This window comes from Lytechinus pictus, unplaced genomic scaffold, assembly GCF_037042905.1.
Source record: "Lytechinus pictus isolate F3 Inbred unplaced genomic scaffold, Lp3.0 scaffold_19, whole genome shotgun sequence".
NCBI classification, from domain to species: Eukaryota; Metazoa; Echinodermata; class Echinoidea; order Temnopleuroida; family Toxopneustidae; genus Lytechinus; species Lytechinus pictus.
Genome location: NW_026974140.1, coordinates 18,396,986 through 18,421,527, shown reverse-complemented (window position 1 = coordinate 18,421,527; position 24,542 = coordinate 18,396,986). Strand labels below are relative to the sequence as shown.

General features: G+C 35.4%; 1 protein-coding gene across 1 annotated transcript in view; it reads right to left on the bottom strand.

Annotated features, from left to right (window-relative positions):
• The window catches only part of LOC129260757 (rho guanine nucleotide exchange factor 17-like), a 37,378-nt gene extending 17,233 nt beyond the window's left edge, over nt 1-20,145 (bottom strand). The window contains exons 1-6 of the mRNA XM_054898718.2: nt 19,909-20,145; nt 12,185-12,285; nt 10,833-11,034; nt 4,601-4,722; nt 4,192-4,283; nt 1,337-1,619 (exon numbers count right to left, since the gene is read on the bottom strand). Of these exons, the coding sequence (XP_054754693.2) occupies nt 1,337-1,619; nt 4,192-4,283; nt 4,601-4,722; nt 10,833-11,034; nt 12,185-12,285; nt 19,909-20,145 (1,037 nt within the window). The remainder of the gene's footprint in view (nt 1-1,336; nt 1,620-4,191; nt 4,284-4,600; nt 4,723-10,832; nt 11,035-12,184; nt 12,286-19,908) is intronic.
• Nucleotides 20,146-24,542: the final 4,397 nt, after the last annotated feature.

The window sequence follows — 24,542 nt, the reverse complement described above, 5'->3', positions numbered from 1 at the left end:
GTCGATAGTTAGTGGATTGGGACAGCATCGGAATCTCACGACTCTGGACAACGATATGATATTTGCAATTGTTCTTCCACAGCAAGTCTTCACATGATCTGCTGTCCCAGTCCACGAACTTTCAACAAAAGCCTGTAAGCTCTCCATTGTGATTTTAATTGCATTTTCAAAGGAATCGCCCCTTTGTAGAGAGTTTACGCGTAGTATATGCGAAAACTCCCTATTTGTGATATTCACTACATTATTCATTCTCAGCCAATCAGATGCAATGATTTCAGTAGCTTATAACAATAGCCATTGAAAATCACAGACTATTTGTTTCATGAAATGCTCCCCTAATCTATCCATCTTGAATTTTCAGAAGCCGGTTTCACATGGCTCACACCGGAAATTGGTCTGGCAAATTGGGAGCATGATGGGAGAACGATGATGCGCATCTTCAAGGCCTGTGTTTGTACAGGGATTTTCATTCCAACCAACGCTGGGGTGATAGATAGCAAGGGATTTCTTTCTGGCAGGGATTGGTAAAAACATTTGAGGTATTTAAAAGAGAGTCTCTCAGGTTTAAACAAAAACAGACAGGGCCTGGGAGATAATGAGTGGCAGGCATGGACTGAAGGGAGAATGGATGATGGAGGAGAAATGAAAAAACTAAAAGGAATATTATAGCAGAGGGATGGTGGATGCTGACAGACCTCATGAAATAAAGAGATGAAAGGAAGGTGATTCATACATACAAACCTGAAGATGCTGAAAATACAAGTTTGATTTTAAAACATCTTAAAAATTATACTTGTAAATAAATAAGAGTGGATTATAATGTTAACAAGTCAGAAAATTGGATGTCCTTGATCAAGTTTCATGAGAATGAAAATGCTCAACTTTCTCAAATTAAATCATTACCAAAACAACATAAAAATTAAAGACAGAAATTGAGCAAAAGATTCCAAAGCGAAAACAAATTTCACCATTACATTTGATTATCAATTTTTCTGTTCAAAGGCTTCATACTCTCAAGGAGTATAATATAACTACATACATATATAATCCTGATTGATAGTTGAAGCCAAATATTAGAATTCTATTCCAGAACTGAAAGCCTATAAATTCAAGAACTTTAAATATAATACATGCAGTAATAGGATTTTTTTTGTAAAAAAAAGGGGGAAATGAGTGAGAGAGGGCTATAATCGCAAAGATGAAAAAAAAACATATTAAGGATGAAGAGAGGGGGGGGGGGAGAGACAGAAGATTAAATGAATAGACTCAAGGGGCAAATGGGAATGTACACAGTCAAACTGTAAGAGATATAGAGAGAATATATAATACTACTAACCTGTGTGATTTGGAAATCTCTTGTGCCTGAGGTACCGATGCTATACATAGAATACGAGCCGAACACACCGAGATACACGACGCCATGGAAGGTTCCGGAGTCAAACTCAATAGACAGACCTGACCAACGTAACCATCGCTGTTACACACCCAGACATCTTTGAGTGAGTTACTCATTGTACCAAGACTAGGAGCTGCACAGGAGAACTGCATACCACTTCTGGTCTTCATGATAGGGATGGGGTATAGGAATAGAGGAGGGAACCGGTCCCTGGAACTAGCAGCTGAAAGGAAGAAATAATGGTTTGAATATCAGGATTGTATTCTAATTCTTGAACATATGAAATATTTGACAAGAAAAAATATTCATAATCAAATCCTATGGCAAAGTAAGTTTTTTTCTAAATCTCATGTACTGGTGATAAATTAATTCGAGAAACAAAATTATTGAAACCGTCAATTTAAATCTCCATATACCATTTACAAGGCCCACCTAGTATCTTGTATCTACAATTGCATGCAAAATTATTCAATCCCCTCACATTTTGGAATTTCAATGGTCTACTTTTGGTGTGAAAAACATAATTTTGGATGGACTATGAGTTACAAACCTTGGCACATATCTCACCCCTTGGTATTCAATTGTAATAAACTATCTGTTCACCACTTGAATGAGTTAATAACCATGTTACTCATTTGGCCAGAATATCCAAAATACAGGTGGGGATATCGAAAATATGAATGAATACATCCCAGTTATTGATGGTAAATAGAAGCATTTCAAAATTTAAATCAAACATGGGGGAGGGGTTGGCAGAGTGGGAAGAATGATCCAAAAACATTTCAAACAATAAGGAAATTAATATATCAAATTAGAAAGGCTGACTGCAGAGTACTGTACTTCAGAGGCCTTAAATGTAAATTGTAAATCCCCCGCAAAAAAAAAAATTATGAAGAAAAAAATCAGAAAAATTTTGGAACAAAAAAATTGTCAGTAATCTCATACATGCATATCTCTGTGCATTGCATGTATCTTATGCAATCTTATGCAAACTTGGAATCCTAAAAATCATCAACAATTAACAATTTGACAAATTGTTAATTGTTGATAATTTTGAGGATTCCAAACTCTTCCAGCATATACTCAATCTTAAGTCCATCATCACTTCTAAATCACTTACAGACAGCTACCAAAATTCAATCTAAATCCAAAAATCAGGATTATCATTAAAATCTCTAGCCACCATCTTAATTAAAAATACCAGCTTGTGATTACCATTCCTGATCAATTTCATGGATGGTTTGGATGCACAGAGAGGTATGGTACTTAAAAGAGGCCTTCCCCTCCACATGCTTCCATACCAATCTCAGCAATCAAGAAGCTGTGCTGTTGCTCAGGCAACAGGCAGGAAAAACGATATCTTATATATAACATTGTCTGGCATGGGACATTTTTAAATAAACAAGTGGAACGTCTCTGGCAGTCTCGCCTGCATTACGCAATTCGATATAGCAGCAGTGCTTCCTTTGAAAAACAGCTAACGAATAATTATTCACAGAAGAAAACATTAATAACATAATAAGATATTATGTCCATTGACCCAAAATGACCTTTGACCATGATCATGTGACCTAAGGATTGTGCAAAACTATCATTCATACTTGATTACCCTTATGTCGATGTTTCATGAGCAAGTACCATAAACTTCCTAAGTTATGATGCCAATTCAACACATACTCCCAACACGGCCACAGTTCATTGACCTTTAAATGACCTTTGACCTTGGCCATGTTCCTGAAACACACACAGGGTATTCAGGGATACATTGCTGCTCTTATGTCCAAGTTTCATTAACTAAATCCATAGACTTTTAAAGTTATAATGACAATTCCAGAAATACCCCCAACATTACCAAAATTTGTTGACCCTAAATGACCTTTGACCTTGGTCATGTGACCTGAAATTAGCACAGGATGTTCAAGGATACTTGATTGCTCTTATGTCCAAGTTTCATGAACTAGATCCATAAAATTTCAAAGTTATGATGACAATTCCTCAAATACCCCCAATATGGCCAATGTTCGTTGACCCTAAGTGACCTTTGACCTTGATCATGTGACCTGAAACTCGCACATAATATTCAGGGATACATGGTTGCTCTTATGTTTAAGTTTCATGAACTAGATCCATAAACTTTTAAAGTTATGATGACAATTCCTCAAATAACCCCAACATGGCCAAAGTTTGTTGACCCTAAATGACCTTTGACCTCCATCATGAGACATGAAACTCAGGCAGGATATTCAGTGATACACTATTACCCTTACCATTAAGTTTTATGAACTAGGTCCATATACTTTTGAAGTTATGACGACATTTCAAAAACTTAACCTTGGTTAAGATTTCGATATTGATTCCCCCAACATGGTCTAAGTTCATTGACCCTAAATAACCTTTGACCTTGGTCATGTGACCTGAAACTCAGGCAGGATGTTTAGTAATACTTAATTACCCTTATGTCTAAGTTTCATGAACTAGGTCCATATACTTTCTAAGTTATGATGACATTTCAAAAATGTAACCTTGGTTAAGATTTCAATGTTGACAACGCCGCCGTCGGAAAAGCGGCGCCTATAGTCTCGCTCTGCTATGCATGCGAGACAAAAATTGGTAAAATGAAAAAAAGGGAATAACACGATTGCATAAATGCCTTTGGAATCAATACATTTCGCTTATATCACTTTGAAATTCATTGGTAATGACTACCTTGGAAGGCAGCCTACATTATTAAACATGAACTCTTCATACCATTTTAGATTTAAGGTAAACAGCTTTTTTGATTAATTTACACTTACCTAATTTCTTTTTTGCTTCTTCCACTTCAGCTTCGAAATTATTTCTTAATTCAGAGCTGTTGAAGAATAACACAAACGATTCTATGCCTTCCCTGTAGTGTGAATATAAAACAAAATCTTGAATGAATCATTTAATTCAATTAATCAAAACATTTAGCAATTGCACAGAAAATTTAGCATTTATTTCATGTAAAAAAAACCACAGCAATAATAAGCTCTATGTAATACTCATAAATGAACTATGCTAAAAACACTTGATACATTCCATGTTTTATAATATTTAATTTGGCTAATATGACAAGGATGAGAAGTCACATGACAAATAATTATAGGTCACATGACAAGTAATGAGAGGGCACATGACAAGTAATTAGGTCACATGATGTTATTGATAGGTCACATGACTTACGTAGTGGTGGCAGTCAATTCTACTTTATTAACAGGTGTATGGGGTATAGCTGAGAGGGCCTGCCTCTCTGAAATAGTTTTCCTTATATTCTCTGTGATCTCCTTGATAACCTCATCAAGATTCTGAAACAAAAAGGAACATTTTATGTGTCAATGAATGATAATAATAACAACAACAACAGCTAGATTAAAGTATACAAATATACCAGGCTTTGAGTAAGTATAGCGGGAATTATTTGTCACAGGTTTGACTGGCATCACTATATTTCCCAGAGGGAAAAATATAAATTTTGCCAGTACAACGGAGGATGAATAATCAATTCCCTCTTTACTTTCGAAATAAAGGCCTTTTATATTTGTGTTATATCCTACATTTAATAAGTTAGAACAACAGATCTTGATAATATAGTTCTTGTTCACGTAGTTAATCTTTTAAAAAATCTTAATCAAAATATAGATACCGCACTCAGTGCGCTGACTGTCCTACTTTTCCTGAAGCTACACACTCAGCGGAACGCGCATTTGTGCCTGCGCCCGAGAGATTGCACGATCTGTGTCAATGATGGAATAGTGCACTATTCCATCATTGACATCACTGAATAGTCATTTTTCTTCGGTGGGCGTTTCATTTTCAACATCATCATAAAAAAGTGAGAATATGTTTGGTCACATGATGCGACTTAAACCAATCAGTATACATGATTTAATTTATGTAGGATATAATGCTTTTTATAACTTAAGGACATGAAGTACAACAATTATTACCCCGACCGTAGCTCAAGCTACCACTTTACCAGCAGCCCTAGGTGCATTCAAGGAATCAATCCTACTGGTTGCACATTTATCTCACCTGGGTTGAGCGCAGTACAATGTGGATCAATTTCTTGCTGAGGGAAGTTACACCATGGCTAGGGTTTGATTTGAACCCATGACCCTCAGTTTCAATTCAAAGTCCAGAGACTAAACCACAGGGCCACAATGCTCCATGATATAAATGGTTTCACTTGGTCTAAATGCAGATGGTCTATTTCTCAGAAAGTCTAATATTACATGAACTTAACCCATTTGGTCTACTATCAATTTGGTCTAATACCCAGTTGGTCTAATTCCATTTTTGGTTTTCTTTAATTTACTGCATCAAATGAAAATGAGGTTCATAAACAATTCAGACTGAGTAGTATAAGACCAAATAGATATTAGACAAAATAGGTGTAGCCTAACTGGAAATTAGACAAGATGGTAAATAGGATAAAAAGCAATTACACTATAACAATAATATGGTTGACAGAGAAGGATTAGACCATGTGTGATGAGACCAAATGGAAAGTAGGCAAAGCAGGTATAGACCAATCAGTAATTTACCCCATAGATTATGTAATAACGCATTTGACAAATTGTACCATTATTGGCTCCCAGTCAACCATTCGGATGACAGGAAAGGGAAATGGTGCAAAGCAAAAGTAATAAACATAACAAACGAATGATGCATGTCTCATACATTTGAATCACATCATGTGATTAATGTACATACTAAAATGCCATTCCAGGGTTGAATATCATTCACGAAAAGGATTGTCATTTTTTACTTACCGGTATCTCTCTCAAATACTGAGAGATCTTAATTTCATCCTATTCATCAATGTGTTAACCAATATAGTTGAGATTGCAGAATATAGAGATTTGACAAATACAATCACAAGAGACATCTATTTTGATGATTCTTTATAACCTTACCCAGGGAGGAAAATGAGCAGTATTACATATTAGAGTTATATAAGCACCCCCCCCCCCCCAATAAAAAAAAGGTAAATAATAATGAAAACAATTCCTGTTAAATGCGTAATTCCAGCACAAAGGGTAATAATATTCCATTAATTCCTCCCCACTCTTTTCAATCCCCAATCCATCATCCCCCTGACACAATGCCCCACATGAAATGTTGACATTAGTCACCATGGCAACCAAATGGTATTCAAATAGCTGCACTGCTGTGGGATGGTCTCTGTGGGACTGGGGAAGGTCTGCTCAAAATTCTTGAGAATAATGTCTGGTTATAATGGCCAAATATGGAAATGTATCATGAGTTGCGAAAGACACATCTAAACAATAAGACATCGTCCACATCATAATTTCTTCAATTCTTATTCGCTTCCCCATCTTCATCTCCCCCTCTCTCTCTCTCTCTCATCCTTCATGCACCATTTAACCCACTAATAACAGACAGAGGGAGCGGTATGGAACGGCAGGCATAAGATACAGTAAGCATACCTGCATATCCTTATACTCGTATGTCACTTTTCAATTTCGATGTAATTTTGTGAAACTCGAAACGTTTATGAAGCTCGATCTGACAACAGACCGGCTTGTTGACAAATGCTTTCATTTAAAGATCAAATAGAGAAACTGCTCATGCTATAAGGCTACATAGAGAAAGGAAAAGCTCAGATATAATATGCATGAAGCACATAAAGATAAGTATGGAAGGCTCTTTATCGGTTTCTTCTTCTTCTCGATCCCATCCTCATCCTTCTACTTCTCCTTGTTCATTTTCTCCTTCACCTTGTTCTCCTCTACCTTCTCCTTCTGCTCCTAAATATTTTCCTCATGCTTCTCTTCTTCATCCCCTCCTCCTTTTCTTCTCAAACTTCAAAGTTTACTGCTAATTCCTCTTTCATCTCTCTATTATGTGCCTTTCTCTACTTTTTTGATGTTGTGCTATTATATTAATCTGTTGCTTGATTATTGACATCTCTTTAAATTCATCATCCACTGCAAATGGAATGTTACACAATGTTGCTTGCCAAAATCCTTTCATCATTGCCATCAAAAGTAAGATATTAACCCTCATTGACACAGTTAACACTAGTTTATAGACTGAGAGAGGTGATAAAGAAAATATCATTTGATAATATCAAGTTATTCTGCTTTCATTTTGCACCCCATAATCGTTTAGGAGTCAGAAGGGCGCAATGTTATGAATTTAACATACTATTAAGACCTTCTGGCATTAAGAAACAATGTGCATCAATCATCAACTACCAATAAATGTTTTAGAAAATGATTACAAAACCATGACTGATTTGAGAAAAGAAGCATGTTCAAGGAATTGTGAGTTGGCTGATATCATAATCATTAAATACCATCATATTCTCATATCTTCTTATGAGGCTCTGTTCTATCCTTTTCTCATCTCAAGATGGATTTACGTTAAATCATCTCAATTATAAACAATCTATCACAGAAGATCCCCGAGGCATTGAAGATTTCTAAGATTGAAATTATATCTCTCAAGCATTACTATTTCTATTTAGCTCTCTTATTAGTTTTCATATATTTATTATACAATCAAGTCAGCATTATCTGCAGTTTAATTCAAAGTGAAATCTTTAATGATGTAAAATTGAAAGAAAGTGTCAACGATACACTTAGTTGTCTGAAATGCAACTTAAACTGTAACGCTGTCAGTAGCTTCCTTTCTTAATTAATAAATTGAAAGTTAGAGCAATATCATTCTTTGTAAAGCATAGATTAAATACTGCCAATCATAATGAAGTAGTTTAATAACCATTCAGTCATTTAGCCTTATTAATTTCCATTTAATCTAGTATCAGTACAACTAATCTTAATCTTATTTAATTGGATATAAGTAATTGTAAGTGATTTATTCCAATGCCATACTGTGCAAACATTAATTGGATATATAAGCCTTAACGATTTTGAATATTGAAATAATTCCTTTTGGTGTTAGAGTTAGAAATAAATGACTTTGATATTGAATGGTAATTTAATATTTATAAAAGTAAAAAATGCAAAGGTATGAAATAATGAACATATTAACAGTTCATTTTAAGCAAAACTTAAATTGTCTAAATGATTGTATATCAAGAAGGAAATGTTGCTGAGTTAGAAGCATATATGTGGAATCGTTTTTTTTTTGGGGCAGGTCAATATCTAATTATCTTTTTTTCAATATCTTTTTTTTTAATATTTCTAATCTACTTCTATCTACTTCTAACATACATGAATGAAATAAGGACAGTACAGATAATTCAATAACAAATCATGCTGGAAATGATTTACTCTAATTAACAATGCTCAAACTTAGCTTTAAAAATATCATTCACAGATTTAATTATTAGATTAAAGAAATATTTGTACCTATTCAAGGCTGTTGCGGTTGGAAACATTTCAAGGCATGACTCACAAAAAAATCATGTTCTGCAATGAATGAATGAACCGAAGGTAAAGGAGTGAGTGATTAATATTCCTGAGCAATTAAGGTGATGTGAAAGTTCTTCTCGCCACAAACATGAGAGCAATTTAGAGAGCACATAGATTGATTCCATCTCCCTAAGGTTTTCAAACAGTTTCACCAAAACCATACAAGAAAGGGAAGGGATGGGACTATTAAAGCACAGTTCAGGCAGGCGATTCAAGTCGTGACACAAGCCACACTAAAGGATAATGAATCGGTGAAAAGCTCGTCTGGGATAGGCAGATTCTAGGCCAGGGTTTCCTCCTATTTAATTGCAGAGTAGGAGGGCAATGCAAGTAGGAAGAGTGGAAAGTAAATTGAAGATTTGACGGGGGCACTGGAGAAAAATAGATGAGTGTGTTGTACTTTCCTGACGGGGGTAAGTCCCCATTGGTGTTAATATTCTATCAGGTTTGTCAAGATGCATTCAATGATGAGCCAGGGAACGGGAGCATGTCTTGTCTTTATACACAAAGATATCTACTGCAACTTCAGACTGCTTAAAACATAATTCTTACTATTAACATTACCTAAACTATTAACTTTACCTAATTACCACACTATGATTTCAAACAATGAAATGTTTACACTCATTGATCTATACTTTTTATCAAAGTGAAAGGTTAGTGAGCAGCACAGTCAAATAATTTTGAAGAAAAAAAAAAGAAAATGAAAATGGAAATTCATATTTTATTGTTCGAAGTAATGGTTGGCATTGGTTGTGGAAAATGTTCCAGGGCTAATCCATTACAAGGAGGGACATTATATTTTCCCCCAATTCCTGAAAAAATAACAGAGGCATCAAATATTGTGCAGTCATTAGCGATATTAATTGTATGTCTGTCTGTCTGTCTCTGTCTCTGTATCTCCAACTTATGTTTGTCTCTATTTCCATATGAGTCTCCAACTCTGTCTATCTGTTCCTTTTTCTGTCTCCCCCCCCCCCCCTCCCTCTCTCCATCTCTCGTTTCTCTATCACTCATGGCTTATCAGCATCTCAGCACAAATTAAGAGCAGAAAGGCAAGGGGGTAAACAATTCCAAGAAACTCAGTGATATCATCCTATTGCTCTATCACCGGATATTATTACAGATTCTCAAGAAGGGATTTTTCCCCTCCGGCCTGGACTTCTTCCATTAAATCTTTTCACTTCTTTGTTCATAGTTCTCTATCAAACTTCAACTAATAACATATTGCTGAATTATTTAGTTTTTAATATGTCGAGATTGGTGGATTTATTGCCTTTTCTTGAAACCAATATTGTGTTCATACTGAGGGAATTCCCCTCTGGTTGTTTTCTCCTCCTGAATTAAAGTTTCCAGAGTACCAATAAAATGATGTAATTAATACCCCTGGAATATTTTTATGCAAACTTACTACTCTCCTGTTAAGATGCCAGTTATTACACTAAAAATTTAGATCCTGTTGAAATACACAAGCATTCGCAGATATGCATTTGAGGCTATTTAATAGAGATATGCTTCTTTCAATTGCCTAATATGAATAGGGCTCAATAAGATTAACAGTATTTACGTCCTCGTTTTTATTAATTAACAGATAATCCCCTCCTTTTACTTTGACAGCTTCAGTGCATCCTCAATTCTCAACCCAACCATCCTACTCTACTCCTCCACTTACTTCTTCCATGTCTTCTTTGGCAATCTCCTCCTCCTCCTTGAACTATACACCTCAAACACAAAGCTTCTTATAACATGCCCATACACCTCCTCAGTACATTCCCTTACCAGCATTCACCAACCAGACCACTACCTCTTCCTAACCCAACTTCTTTCTCGAGCACGGTCTCCTTCTAATCCATCAACTTCACACCACACACTTTTCTCACCATAACAGCACAATGACTTGTGAATATGCTGAATAATAAGGGGAAAGGATATACCCTGAGCAAAATGTCAGCTCAAACATTACTAAATCTTAATCTCAATCTTATGCTAAAAATATTCAGGATTGTTCTAACCTGATGTTGACAGCTTAGATTATCTGACAAGCTGCTGATATTATTTAGAATGGACAGATCCTCCTCAAGACGGCTGAGATCTCTCTCCTGATTGGCTCGTTTGATGGTGGGCGTCGACTTGATGAGTTCTATATCTTCTAGAAGAAGCTTCCAGTTTAACTTGTACTTGCTTGCTTCTATCGGCAATGTAGAGGGCGACAAACTGATAATAGAATATAAAATGAGATAAACAAATACAACAATGAAAGTAAAAAATATATATATAATATATATATATATATATATATATATATATATATATATATATATATATATATATATATATATATGTATATATATATATAGGCCTCTGCCATGAAACATCCTGATCATTTGCAGGCAAAGGCACACACCCTGATATCTTCCCACAAGAGAGAATGAAATGCACTAATTCTATCATTGTCAAGTTTAAGATGCAATGTGGATTTCATTAGCTTTTCATTTATTTCCCTAGGAAGAATCATATTTCAAAAAGGAGAGAGCTTTGTCCATTGCTTTGTTTTATTAATGACAATTATCCTTGACTCTTAGACTGATGATTTTTCATCTACTATAGATAAGCTCAATATTATCTAAATCATAATTCTTGGATAAAGCACCTGTTTTGATAACTAATCTCTGTAGAGATTCTGTTTCACAGTATGTGATCTTGGCATTGTTAGAGGTTCTAATGAAATCAAGATCAGTGTTTCTATATCTACATCAAAGGTCTTGGTGAAACTAGAGAGCATTTCATGAAACAAAAGTCAGAGATATTCACTGACAAATCTCTGAATCTAATTGGTTCTGAACAAATTATTAAGTGAAAAACACTGACTATCTGCTTTGTAAAACACTACCCAGTTCAAATTGACCAATGTGTCTACATCTACTGCAGATGATCAACACCAAAGGTTTTGTTCAAACTGGTCTTGACCTAGTCTTACTAAAAAAAACCAACAGAATACACCATATGATTGGCTGCTGCGCCCTGTTACCATAGTAGTTGGTATAATTACCAAAATTGTTAAGTCCATTATGAAACAGGCCCCTGATAACACAATGTACATAGCTGTATAACTGGTTGTATGTATTACTATCCAGGTTTAGTCTCATCAATTCCTATTTTGTGCTAATCAACTTTAGCACGAGCACCTCATAATCAAAACATGTTTGCATTTATCAACCACCCCCCCCCAAAAAAAAAAAATAACCTGGAAACCTTAAAATTTTGAAAACCTGAATTCTACCTTTAATAGAAATAAGTTGATAAATACAACAAATGATGTGATGAGGCCAAAATTGACCAGCTTGATTAGACTGTGAATACTTACACAGTAACAGAAGGTCTTCTGACAGCACTCTTCCTCTTCACCAAGGCACATATTAGTAGATCAGAGAAGAGAAACAGACAATGATCCTTCTTGGAACCTTTCTGTAGTTGACAAATAAAAGAAAATACATAACTAATGAGAATCTAGAATTCCAATAATAAATGTGAAAAACTCATAGCCTGGCTGGAATAAGGACGTTGGGATTTCTATGTATGTACATCAATTCTCATTCAGGTTTGTTCAGCAGAAGGGCGTTAACTTCCGAATGCACTACAGTGCATTTCATGTAGCACATGCTTGAGCTTACACCACACAGAAAATGAACATTGTCAAGCATGCATCACCTACCGCCCTTCTGCCAACGTGGCAACAAATTCTCCATTTTCAAAACTAAAAAAAGGAAAAGTATTCTTAAAATATTTTGCTGCAAACAATGGATTCATAAACAAAGTAGTGTTGGGTTGGTATATCTAAACACACTGGTTCACAATGAGTTGCCTATTCATCAATATTCTTGCTTGGATTTATCAGCCTCTAACATTACAATATTGTCCTCTCATTAGGAAATTTAAAGTTCAAATTTTTAATCAAAATACAAGGAGGATATATACTGCTTATACAAAAATTATCCCATAAATAGGCTTTATGATTCTTGGAAAATGTTGAATGATTACTGACTATAGAAAGCATGTCAATGTAGACTTATATTTTATATTGTATTCTATCTTCCAATTTGCAAAAAGGAGATAATGATCATGAAGGCAAACTGTCTTCGGTCTTGTTATTTTAAAGGATAAATATATTTTCATTAGCTGAAAATATGATGTCCTCCCATCAACCAATAGATGTCATTAAAATGCTAGTTACCATGGTAATATGTTATTAAGAGAAAGGGGTTCAGCTGGACCTATTTCTAATGAGGCCCAGGAGTCACACGATGGTCGGTTTCAGTAAAAACATATAACAAATTAGGGTAGTTGACTGATAAAATCTATCATTATGCAACAAGGGGGGTGGAAAGTCAAAAGAAAGAAAGAAAGAACAGCAAGACATAATGACATCTCAGAGCTTAGACTATATTTACCCTTTTTACACACGCTAAAATTTCCTTAACCCCGTACTATAGGTGGGGCTAAATTGCCATTTAGCCCCACCTATAGTATGGGGTTAACCTTAGCCCACTTTCTTTTTACACAGCATTTTTGCAAAGTGGGCTAACCCCACCTTTAGTACGGGATTATTTGGCCCTGCAAAAAAGCAGGGTTATCCCAGCAATTGCGGTGCTAAGAGCGATAGTACGGGGTTAAGACCGCTAGTGTAAAACGAAAGTGGGCTAAGCTTAACCCCGTACTATAGGTGGGGCTAAATGGCAATTTAGCCCCACCTATAGTACGGGGTTAAGGAAATTTTAGCGTGTGTAAAAAAGGAATGAACCCTCAGTGTGCTCGTGAATATTCGTGAGCTACCACTAGTCCGGGGTTAGCGAGTTTCGTGTGTGAAAAGCAAGCATTCCTTATCCGGGGTTATTAATAACGATTTGGCATGTGTGAAAAGGAAAAAAAGATAGTACGGGGTTAAGGATAGTACGGGGTTAGCGATAGTCCGGGGTTAAGAAAATCCTGTGTAAAAAGGGTAATAGTGAATCAGGAGTCATGAAAATTCATTACAGATCACCTCTTATTTCATGAAGTGTTTTCCCGTGGGAGGAATACATTGCCAACAAATCATAGCTCATTTCAAGTAGGCAGTAAAAACAAATATAAGTTTTGCTTCATGTCCCAGTGCTCATTAAAGGAATGAATTAGGAAAACATTACAACTATAACAACATTAATGGATCATCCATGGTATGAATCATAAATGTGCAGGTCATATAACAGTTGGGTGATAGTGAATCAACATGATTATATAAGTACTATTATTGATTTGGCAGGAGGGAAACTAATATAGACTAATTTGGTAAAAGATGGAAAATATTTTAGGAATTCATGTTTTACCCTGTTCCAAGTATTCTTATCCCTCAATCAGAGCCCACTCTCTTCTCCTTCAGCCATTTTCTACTTTCCTAATATTCTCATTCACCTGTTTCATTCCCTATCCCCTAGTACAACCATTCACTTACCGCCCCCCCTTCCACTTTATTCCTCCCCAACTATTTATTACAGCTTACTCCACACCCCTACATATAATCATAAAACTGGGAAATGTTTCACAAAGCAGTGATTTCAAAGCTAAATTTGCACTAAACCAATCAGAAGTAAGGATGTCAGTAGCTTATAACAGGTACTCATGAAACACTATCTATAGAACTAGAACTTGATACTTGACAAGAGGTCGCATGCCCCTACCACCAAGCAATGTGAGTAACTGAGAATCATATATCCCATGGGCATCATATCAGTTTGCATTGTGGATTATATTATATCAGCTCAACATGCATTCTTTCACATCACTTTGAGAGAGAAAACTGAAGAAATCTTGTCATGGAGACAGAAACTGCACCTTTGTTTTAGAGGTTATTTAAAAAAAATCAAATTATAATGCAATATGACCTTATCATGATATTCCACTTTAATAACACTTAAAACAATAGAACAATGTGCTAAGTGCCTTAAAAATGACTAATTGCCATGGATAAAATCTGGCTTGCCTGCATACAACACGCTGTTTTCTATGGGGAGTATTCCAGAACATGATCTTACATACCATGTATACTAATAAGGTTTTTGCATCCTGCTGGGTACCCATTTAACACCTGGGTGGGGAGTAGCAAAGTGTGTCAAGTAGGTTGACCAAACGATATTGTGAGGTGATGGTCAATGGAATTTGAATCCTTGAACACTTAATTACAAGCCAAGAGTCAAAACCATTACACCATGCCACATCCACTTTCAATGTATTCTCATTTATGCATAAGTTTGAAGACTTAATTCCATCCTAATACTAAATATATTGTGTGCATAATCCTTGATAGATAGAAAAAAGAATAGAAAAGAATTCACTTACAAGAGTTTTTAAAAATATTAAAAGGAAAAAAAAAAAAAAAGAGGTTTTTAAAAACTACAAAAAAAATGAATAACATACATGAACTACTATCATAAACAAATTAACAGTAGAGGAGCCATGAATGACACCAAGTCCCACAAATAGCCATTTGTGTTGGAAATCTCATGACAGATAACAGTGAATGAAACATAGGCCCCTATCAATACATCACCGCCAATTCATTACTCACTATCCACAAAGTGAGCTGGCTTAGAATCATAATACCAGGGTAAATTGATCGGAATGCCTCACCTATCAGAACCAATTTTAGACCGGGATAAAACTGAATCATACCCCATTTTCTTATAGCACTTTCCCTATTTAAAGCTAAGTACAGCTTACAGTGCAAAGATGTTTTTTTCAGGATTAGTAACAAATATTCCAAGCCCAATCTGAAAATTACAGGTTAGATTGCTGAAAGGGCTCCACCCGTCCCTGCCCTAGGCTTCCATACCCCCCTTCTCAAACCCCATCTGATCATAACAGGGTGGATTGCTAGAGGAGCCTGACCATATCCCTGCCCCCAGCTTCCACCCCCATTCCAAACCCCTTCTGACCCAAAAATAGTTGACAGCCAGAAGGGCATATCTTTTATGAAGTTTCATCTTCTGAAGAGTGTCAGGTTCCAGATTAAATGCAAATGAAATGATCACAACTCAATCATTCTCGGACAGTATCGTCTATGAAACTTCATCTCCTATCGGCTCCCACTCACAAGAAAGAAGCAAACATTTCTCCTCTATGCACTATTTATCACAGTTCATCTTTTCCAAGATATCAACATTGAGAACAAAAGTATGTTTCCAGACCAATGAAGTAATCTAGGTCATATGCTGTAAGTAAAAACAACTTTTCTGAGTCTTAGAAAAAAAAAACATCGCATTTCAAATTGTCAATATCTTGATAAATTTGATTTTAAAATAATTCAAAATGCTCCAATCTTATTAGATATTCATTCTTAGCATACAATGAAATCTTATGTTTTACAGTCTTTTTACATGTAGACTGGTAAATCTCAAACAAAAAGCTCCATGCAAATGGAAACTCAGTATATTAGCCTTTATAAACTGGGATAAACTTAACATTAATATCACAATTTATAAAGGCTAATATACTGATCTGTATATATTTGAGTAATATTGCTTTTGCCACCCACCAAGTACCTTGTTAAGCTATAGAACGAAGACCAAAGATCTAATATTGTAAAATTGTTGAGAAATAAACAAATGCACATGAATGTGATGACCATTTTAAAAAGGCAAGAGAAATAACATTCAGAAATGCCAAATTCATCTCCATGGTTCATAAATTAATGTTCAATTCAACTCAATCCCTCTCATGTTCATGGCAGTGAAATATGGACTTAGGTAAATATTTATCATACATCTTTCCACACTCACACTCACCACATAAAGTGGGGGACAAAAATAAAATGTTGTTATTTTTAGAAAGGATTGATAATATTTTCCCAATTTCCTGGCACTGTTACCCAGTTTTATTCTTAGCAAAGAAAAACAGAAAATATCCTACTACATGAATGTTTCATGTCAAAGCCCTTCACAGGTGATAAAAAAGCTGTTATCTTAGTGGTAAACAGGAAACAGTTAATAGTCAAGCCCTGAAGCCTGGGTCAAAGGTCATCATCTGGCTTGCCGCATCCTGCAACAGCGAACTTCTTTAAAACTTGTGTTTTAAAAAAATATTTCAGGTTGTGCTTTCAAGAACTTATTTTGTTATTATTAGATACACATTTCAAATGGAATATTCCTTATGGATTATCATGAAAGCGTTGTAATTGAGGTTTATGAATTTCAAGAAAAATGCTCCTATACTATTTTCAAAGGTCATATACCCTTGCTTACGCTTCTTGGGGAGCATTTCATGAAAAGACAGTCAGATGATATATCTATAAGTCTGTTTTATCCAACAGTTACCATAGTAATAGTCAGACACTTTTTAGCCAATCAAAATCAAGGAAAGTTGTCAATGATCTGATTGAAAAAGGATTCTAACTCCTCCAAATTAGGTTAGCAAAGTAAATTCCTGAGAATCATCAATAAATAAACGTTTCACCCGAAGGGTTGTCGGCTTCAAAATGTTGCTTTAAAAAAAAAGAATTTATAAGATACAAACATTTATATGTCACCCTAAAACACATTTCTAGAATGTAGATCATAAGTTGAAATGAAAAAAAAACAATTTATATGAATCCTATAGAGAGATAGTTTTTCAGAGAAATGTGGAGGCGGCGAGGCATTAGATGCCTGGGCTTCAATTTGTTCTAAAAAGTGGGCAGGTAGGGTATAAATAATTCAAGTTGTTGATTGCTTTCGGGATATGACAAACTTTGACAGAAATGAAAGTTGAGTTTCCTCTAAAAAGGATCAAAATAAGGTATATGTGTGGGAAGATATATACATTAGAATAGATCTGTTTACTAGATAATCACTACTTCGACATGTTTTATCTCTAATCCAGAGTTACAAATAATCAAACTCTGTCTTTATTTATTCACTTTGTATCCATTCATTAGTGTCATGACAGGTAAGAATCAATAGAAACAAGTTAAGTTGTAAAAGATATATATGATATCAATATTCTTCATCCTTACCCTGCTTGAGTTAAAGCTTATGATATTTGGACATTATTACGATTGGTTGTATTTGTTTGACAATTTGAAGTAGGAATACAATTAAGCAAAAATAATATATATAATAAGATGTAGGACTAATTCAACATTAAAACATTTAACCTCCAAATTTAACAGATCAAATGTTCTGAGCATTTTTTAAATCCTTTGAACATAATGGCTTAATCCAATGTGGCTCTTCTCAAGAAGAAAATAAGTTCTAAAACTCTCAAAGTACTTGACGTTTTGTATTTAATCTAAGGGTACACTTCTCAGAGACATAGAGCCTGGTGATTGCCTAACCTACATTGTCATGATGGTCATAAAAAGAATTAATATGGAAAAACATTTTTTTTCTTCCGACTGATGATGATAAAATTGAAACACTAATCTTGAAAAGTGAACAGAAGTAATCGATTTCAATTAAACTTCAAGTATAATGATAATAATAATAAGACGTTGCTTGTGTAGCGCATATCACTGCCCATGGGCGTCTCTATGTTGTATTGAATGAAGCAAAAGCAACATTTTGGAATGCAGGATTTAAGGTTTAAATTGAAGATATCTTTGTGATCATCTATACAGTGCAAATTCCATGGCACATTTAATAGTATCTCATTAAAATCAATGATTAATCATTCTGATACCTTCAAATTGAATATATCTTGTGATTACACATGACAATCTGGCCTTCTCATATAAGACAATGCTGAACATACAAATATAGAACATTCAACATAGTACTTGTTCTTTGGTATCACACCTATAATTCAGAAGTTTGCACTGTCTGTGACCTCACTAAGAATGTGTACTCTCTAAACCCTCTTTGATTCTCAAGTTGCATTCTGCAGACTCTAAGCTAAATAATAATCCTATCATGATTGCTGTGGAGTTGAGAAGAAGACAGACGGTTTAATCTCTGCTTTCTGCTTGACAGTAGTCATCTGCTATCATCTGTCCTTCTCCTCCTCCTCATCCTCAATTTCATATTCTGATTACAAGAGGATGATGGGTGCTGGGAGTTACCATGGCAACAGTGATGCAGTCATGATCATAGTGACGATAGAATCATCAGATGTTGCACTAATCAAGAAGTAGTGACTGAATTATGGTTGATTACAAGGCAGGCTGATTCCATTTTATTTCTACAAAAATCATTTCAGCTTTAGCTTATCCAAGTAATCACTCATTAGCTTAATAAATCCAAGAGCTACCATTTTAGATGTAAAATGACACCATATAGTGATGAGACCTTGGTTTGCATTGTGGATTTAAGAATGATTATTCCATTTGTTGCTTTGTATTTCGCAGTGTACTTGTGATAAAGGCATCAACCCTCAAAGCCAAAATGCCAAGACTAAGGTCAAGGCATTGAAACCCAAGGGTAAGGCATCTACCCTTGATACCAAGGTCAAGGCATTGAAACCCAAGGGTAAGGCATCTACCCTTCATACCAAGGACAAGGCATTGAAACCCAAGGGTAAGGCATCTACCCTTGATACCAAGGACAAGGCATTGAAACCCAAGGGTAAGGCATCTACCCTTGATACCAAGGACAAGGCATTGAAACCCAAGGGTAAGGCATCTACCCTTGATACCAAGGACAAGGCATTGAAACCCAAGGGTAAGGCATCTACCCTTGATACCAAGGACAAGGCATTGAAACCCAAGGGTAAGGCATCTACCCTTGATACCAAGGACAAGGCATTGAAACCCAAGGGTAAGGCATCTACCCTTGATACCAAGGACAAGGCATTGAAACCCAAGGGTAAGGCATCTACCCTTCATACCAAGGACAAGGCATTGAAACCCACATACATTTCCATATTTCCACAAAAAACAATGACGCATATTACTAATTTACTATAAAAAAAACTCATTCCACAAAGTTACTTCCTATTGTCAATGGACTGCAGCATGCATTAGAATAAAGAAGGAATTCTCACCATTTCTGATATAGGATACTGTCTAATGAACCTTCGATTAACAAACATATCTTGGAAAAAGAATCAAACTGCACCAATACATGGGAATAATGAAGGAATTCTTACCGTTTCTGATATAGGATACTGTCTTATGAACCTCCGATGAGGGACGTTGAGATCGTCCATGCCATCAATGAGTCCAGCCAGCTCCTGGATGATCTGGCGATCGATGAGGGCTTGATCAGCATCATTCTTACTAGCATTGATAGCCTTGGCAAGGGTGTTGACTGTACTCAGAGCATTCTGTAGTAACTCTCCGTCAGGGTGGTCATCAGGGGTATTGTCTATTAGCTCCTGAATCATTGAAAGAAAAAGGAAAATCATACTTTATTAGCAGATGACAACACTATGTACCGAATCTGCTTTATGATAATGAATAATTCTATATTGAAATCTCCGTTCAGAAGATGGCGTAGCTAGCACCTGCATGCGGACCTACTGAACTATGTGCATGCCAGAAAATTTCTGTTTGTAGCATAGCATGGTGCTTATCAGAGTCTTTTTGTGATATGAATCATTTTCCTCAAGACTTGAAACAGTTGACAGTCAGAACTAAAGTTGTTGAATTTTGAAATATTTGCAATTTCCTCAGGATTCAAAACTTAGAATTATGGTACCTTTCTGGATTACAATAACTATTGTCGTAAAAGGCTTCAGTTTCCCATTAATTACAAAGATTTCATAGTAGCTACCATAATAGCAAAGTTACCCAAATATTAATTTCATATAACATGGTGAACTTTATATTTACAGCTTACAAGCCCATACTTTACTAAATTGTCAAGCTTAGCCAATTAAAAATTTTACATCACTGCAATTCAACATTTGTTTGGTTTGACAAAGTAATTTTTCTCATAAGGCTATCTAACGCTGATGTGAACATAGTCATACTGGGAAGAAATTTCAAAGGGATTCTGATTGGGAATTGGGCAAAAATGGCCAAGGCTAAATATTGTACACAAAGGAGCAATTAGCAGAGATAAAAGAAATCATTACTGATAAGTGAGAATATCACAATACCCTTATCAAGACAGCTTTGCAGAACCATAAATGGGACAACATATGTTAGAGAATCTTTTAACAGTTTTTAACATCATGAAACAAGTTAATTTGCTCCAATCATACAAAACTCTTCGTTTTATGGCTAGTACAGGCTACATCCAATCAATTACTATGAACCTATCCGAGACTCCCTCCTCATCTGCATTTTGATATCAATCTTTATCAAGATAAGAAAGGGGCATCTAGATATAAAGTTCATCCTTATTGTTCTTAGGAAGCTTTTATTATGTAAACAGACATACTCAGGGGACTGATCCCCAGGCATCTATCGTCTGGTGATAACAGAATCAGTTGCTCTAAATCCATACATGAAATTGATCAAGTGCATTTCAGGTGTGGACGACAATCTCCCCCTTCACACCAAAATTAAAATCATTCTTTTTTGGAAAAGCATAATTTTCTCATAATTTAGAGACAGCTCGCAAGCACATTTATTGATATACAGTTGATTACACACTTGTCTTTTACAATTAACATTAGAAATTCAGAGTCTGTATGGAAGTTGTCTCATTAAAATTTTCCAATGGGTAATAAATAATCATGAAATGTTACAAAAGGATCGAGAATACATCATGTTTTATGTAGTATGTGCGAGGTGCAACAGAGGTGTGAAATGGTTGGTCTAGTGGAAAGTGTTTACAGAATTCCATAGTGCATTGGAGATTGCGATGATTTATCAGGAGCTATTGGAGCTGAGCCTGAGGGTAACACGCGCAGTCAGTCAGTTGGTGTGCGAGAGAGAAGGGGCATTTACACCATCCCATACAGGGAATATACATTTAGCAGGTTAGGACAGCAAAGTACTTGTAGCGTAATATCTTTAAAAAAGAAAATACCTGCAAATTAAAAGGTACCTATCCACAATAATAACAATTTATGCAGGGAGTTTCCCAAGGTTCATGAGAACAATTGTAGTAAAAAAGCAAATCAGAAGGACTTTGAAGGCGAGGTAAGATAAATGGCACATTTTTCTTTATTGGGTTGTGGAAGTCTCAAAGCATGTTCATAACTACAAAACCTTTATCTGGCTGAGGTAGGTGTGAATGTGCAAAAATAATTATTGGGTATTTTGAGGGCCAAGTAAATGCTCATAATTTACAGGTACTTTTCCTGATTTAGAAAGTGTGAATCTACAGAGATAGAAGCAGCATTTAACAGATGAAGATTAATAGAGGGGCAAAACCTGTCATCTTTTTAATTATGTTGTTGCCGTTGGTTACTTACATTGGACAGAAGGAACTTCATGGGTTCAACTACTCAAGATTAAGCAAGATACAAATCAAAAGAAATAGAAAGGGGGCATCGAGAGTGAGCAAATTATGTTTGAATCTCACTTGAAAATTGAGCAAAGCTGAGAAAGTATTCTAAATATGAATATAACAATAATTGGCCTTAATCTGCATTCACTGGCACTGAGACCTTATATAAAATTTATAAAAAGGTCATTTGGTTTGAATTTAAGACCACACATCCAGGCTACATGCTCCTACTGAAGGTAACTGATTCAAAACACCAGATCATAATTTTAATGGTATCTTACATGGATATACAAGATTTCCTGAAATGGAATGTATAGGGACATAGGGACATTCCTCCAAAATGGTATTTTCCATTTCTAAAATTCTGAAATTCCATTTCAGACTTCTAAAATGAAAGTTCTGTTTTGTCAGAGAAAATGTACACACCAAAAACATGAATTCCACTTTGCAAAGGTTAATTCAATGAATTTTCACATGAAAAGTAAAAAAAAAAAAAAAACATATTTTCCATTTTGATTTATCAGTTAACGGAAAATCACTGTCCCTGAATGCATTTCCATGCAAGCCTATATAATTAGGTCTTACATCAACATTTGAAAAATATTGGCCACACACCTAGTTCTCATCTTGTTCTAATTAATTTTGCTATTTTTAGTTTCCCATGTTTTCTTCAAAGTAAGAGACTTGATTCAAGACTACTTATAGAAGGGGGAGGGAGAATGTATATATATAGATGAGAATTGGAAATGAAATGGAAGATGACGAGAGAAAGAGATGGATGGCAGTAGGACATGGGGTTGACAATGTGAGAGAATTCTAGCTTCCAGAATAGGATGAAATCATGTTGTCATGACAACCTTTCCTGTAGAAGTACAGGTGTCAGATTGGTGCTATGATGGAGAGGCACAGGACAGCTGTGATGATGATTGGAAGATGATAGAAGAGAATGGGTGGGCAGGGCTGGATGAAATTATGGACAACAGGAACGGCTGGATCAATCTTTGGACATAATCATGAGATATATTCACAGATGATCCAAGTTTGGATATACATAGGTTGCGTTCAGGCATAATTTGAATTTTAGATCACCAACTTTGATCAAGATTCCTGTTCCTATTTCATTTAGCATTTTTCTGTTCACAATTTTTATTGCAGCAATTCTCCCCAAAGTTTTATTTAGCTTAGACAGTACTTTTCCTAAAAAATAAATAAAGACTTCTTATAGAATAAGTGTTTAAGATAAGTGCTATTCATGCTATACCATATAAGCAAGTATTATCATTACTCTTTTTCAAGGATGAATGTATCCAGTATACTCCACCTGCGCAAACAAATCTTATATTCATACAATGTGGTTGAATCAAACCACAAACACAGATCCAAAGGTATTTTTAATGTAATCTCTAGATATTGGTCGACAAGGTAGATCTTGTATACATAGGTTTGGTGGTAGCTTGTATGAGTCATGTTGCAGTATCCACCCACCAGATAATCTTGAAGGACCTTGGTTTTGAGGTTGACCATCTATCTAGGACAAAGCAAAGACTATTCCATGTGGAAGGCCTATGTCTATAGCATGAACGGCATTTCATGAAGCAACTTATAAGTGATTTTAGGTTTGACTGTGATCATAACCCTTTTCAGAAAATGAGCCTAAACTTGACCTCCCCTCCCGGGCCAATGTACTATTGTAGAAAACTTCTCAAAGAAGAAGTATTACCAGGTCAGCTCTGTGGAAGTGGCTTGATGACTAGTATTTTCTGTCTTCATAAAGGAAACATAAATGCACCCTAAGTAAGCTAAATCAACAACATGGAAAAGCACTTCTGGGACTGATGAAAAAGACAAAGGTCTAATGAATGTTCTTTAAAAAGTGCTACTATTCTACCTGAGACATTCAAATGTAGGCTTTACATACACTTGGTCTTTTTGTAGGATCCTGGTAGAAATCATTTTGTGATAGTTACACAACTGGAGTTTACTTTAAACATGAATACATTCAATTGACATGCAGTGGATTCACGTTACATTAGATGGGGATGTTGCAATATGACCTATATGATGGTGTAGTATATGGCAGTAAAACATGATGATGTAGGAATCTGGCCTTCAACATAGGATGATGAGACTATGTTCTATTTATATTTCATGTTTGACTTGGAGATATCACCAATGTACACATGACGTGCATTGTTGCTGCTATCCCTGCAAAAAGATTCTCTTGTAGTAGAAGATGGTGGTGGTGGCAATGAAGATGATGATGGTGAAAGTGATGATGATGATGATAATATTGATGATTATGATGATGGTGATATTGATGGTGATGATAATGATGATTATTATATTGATGGTGATGATGAAAGTAATGATGATGATGAT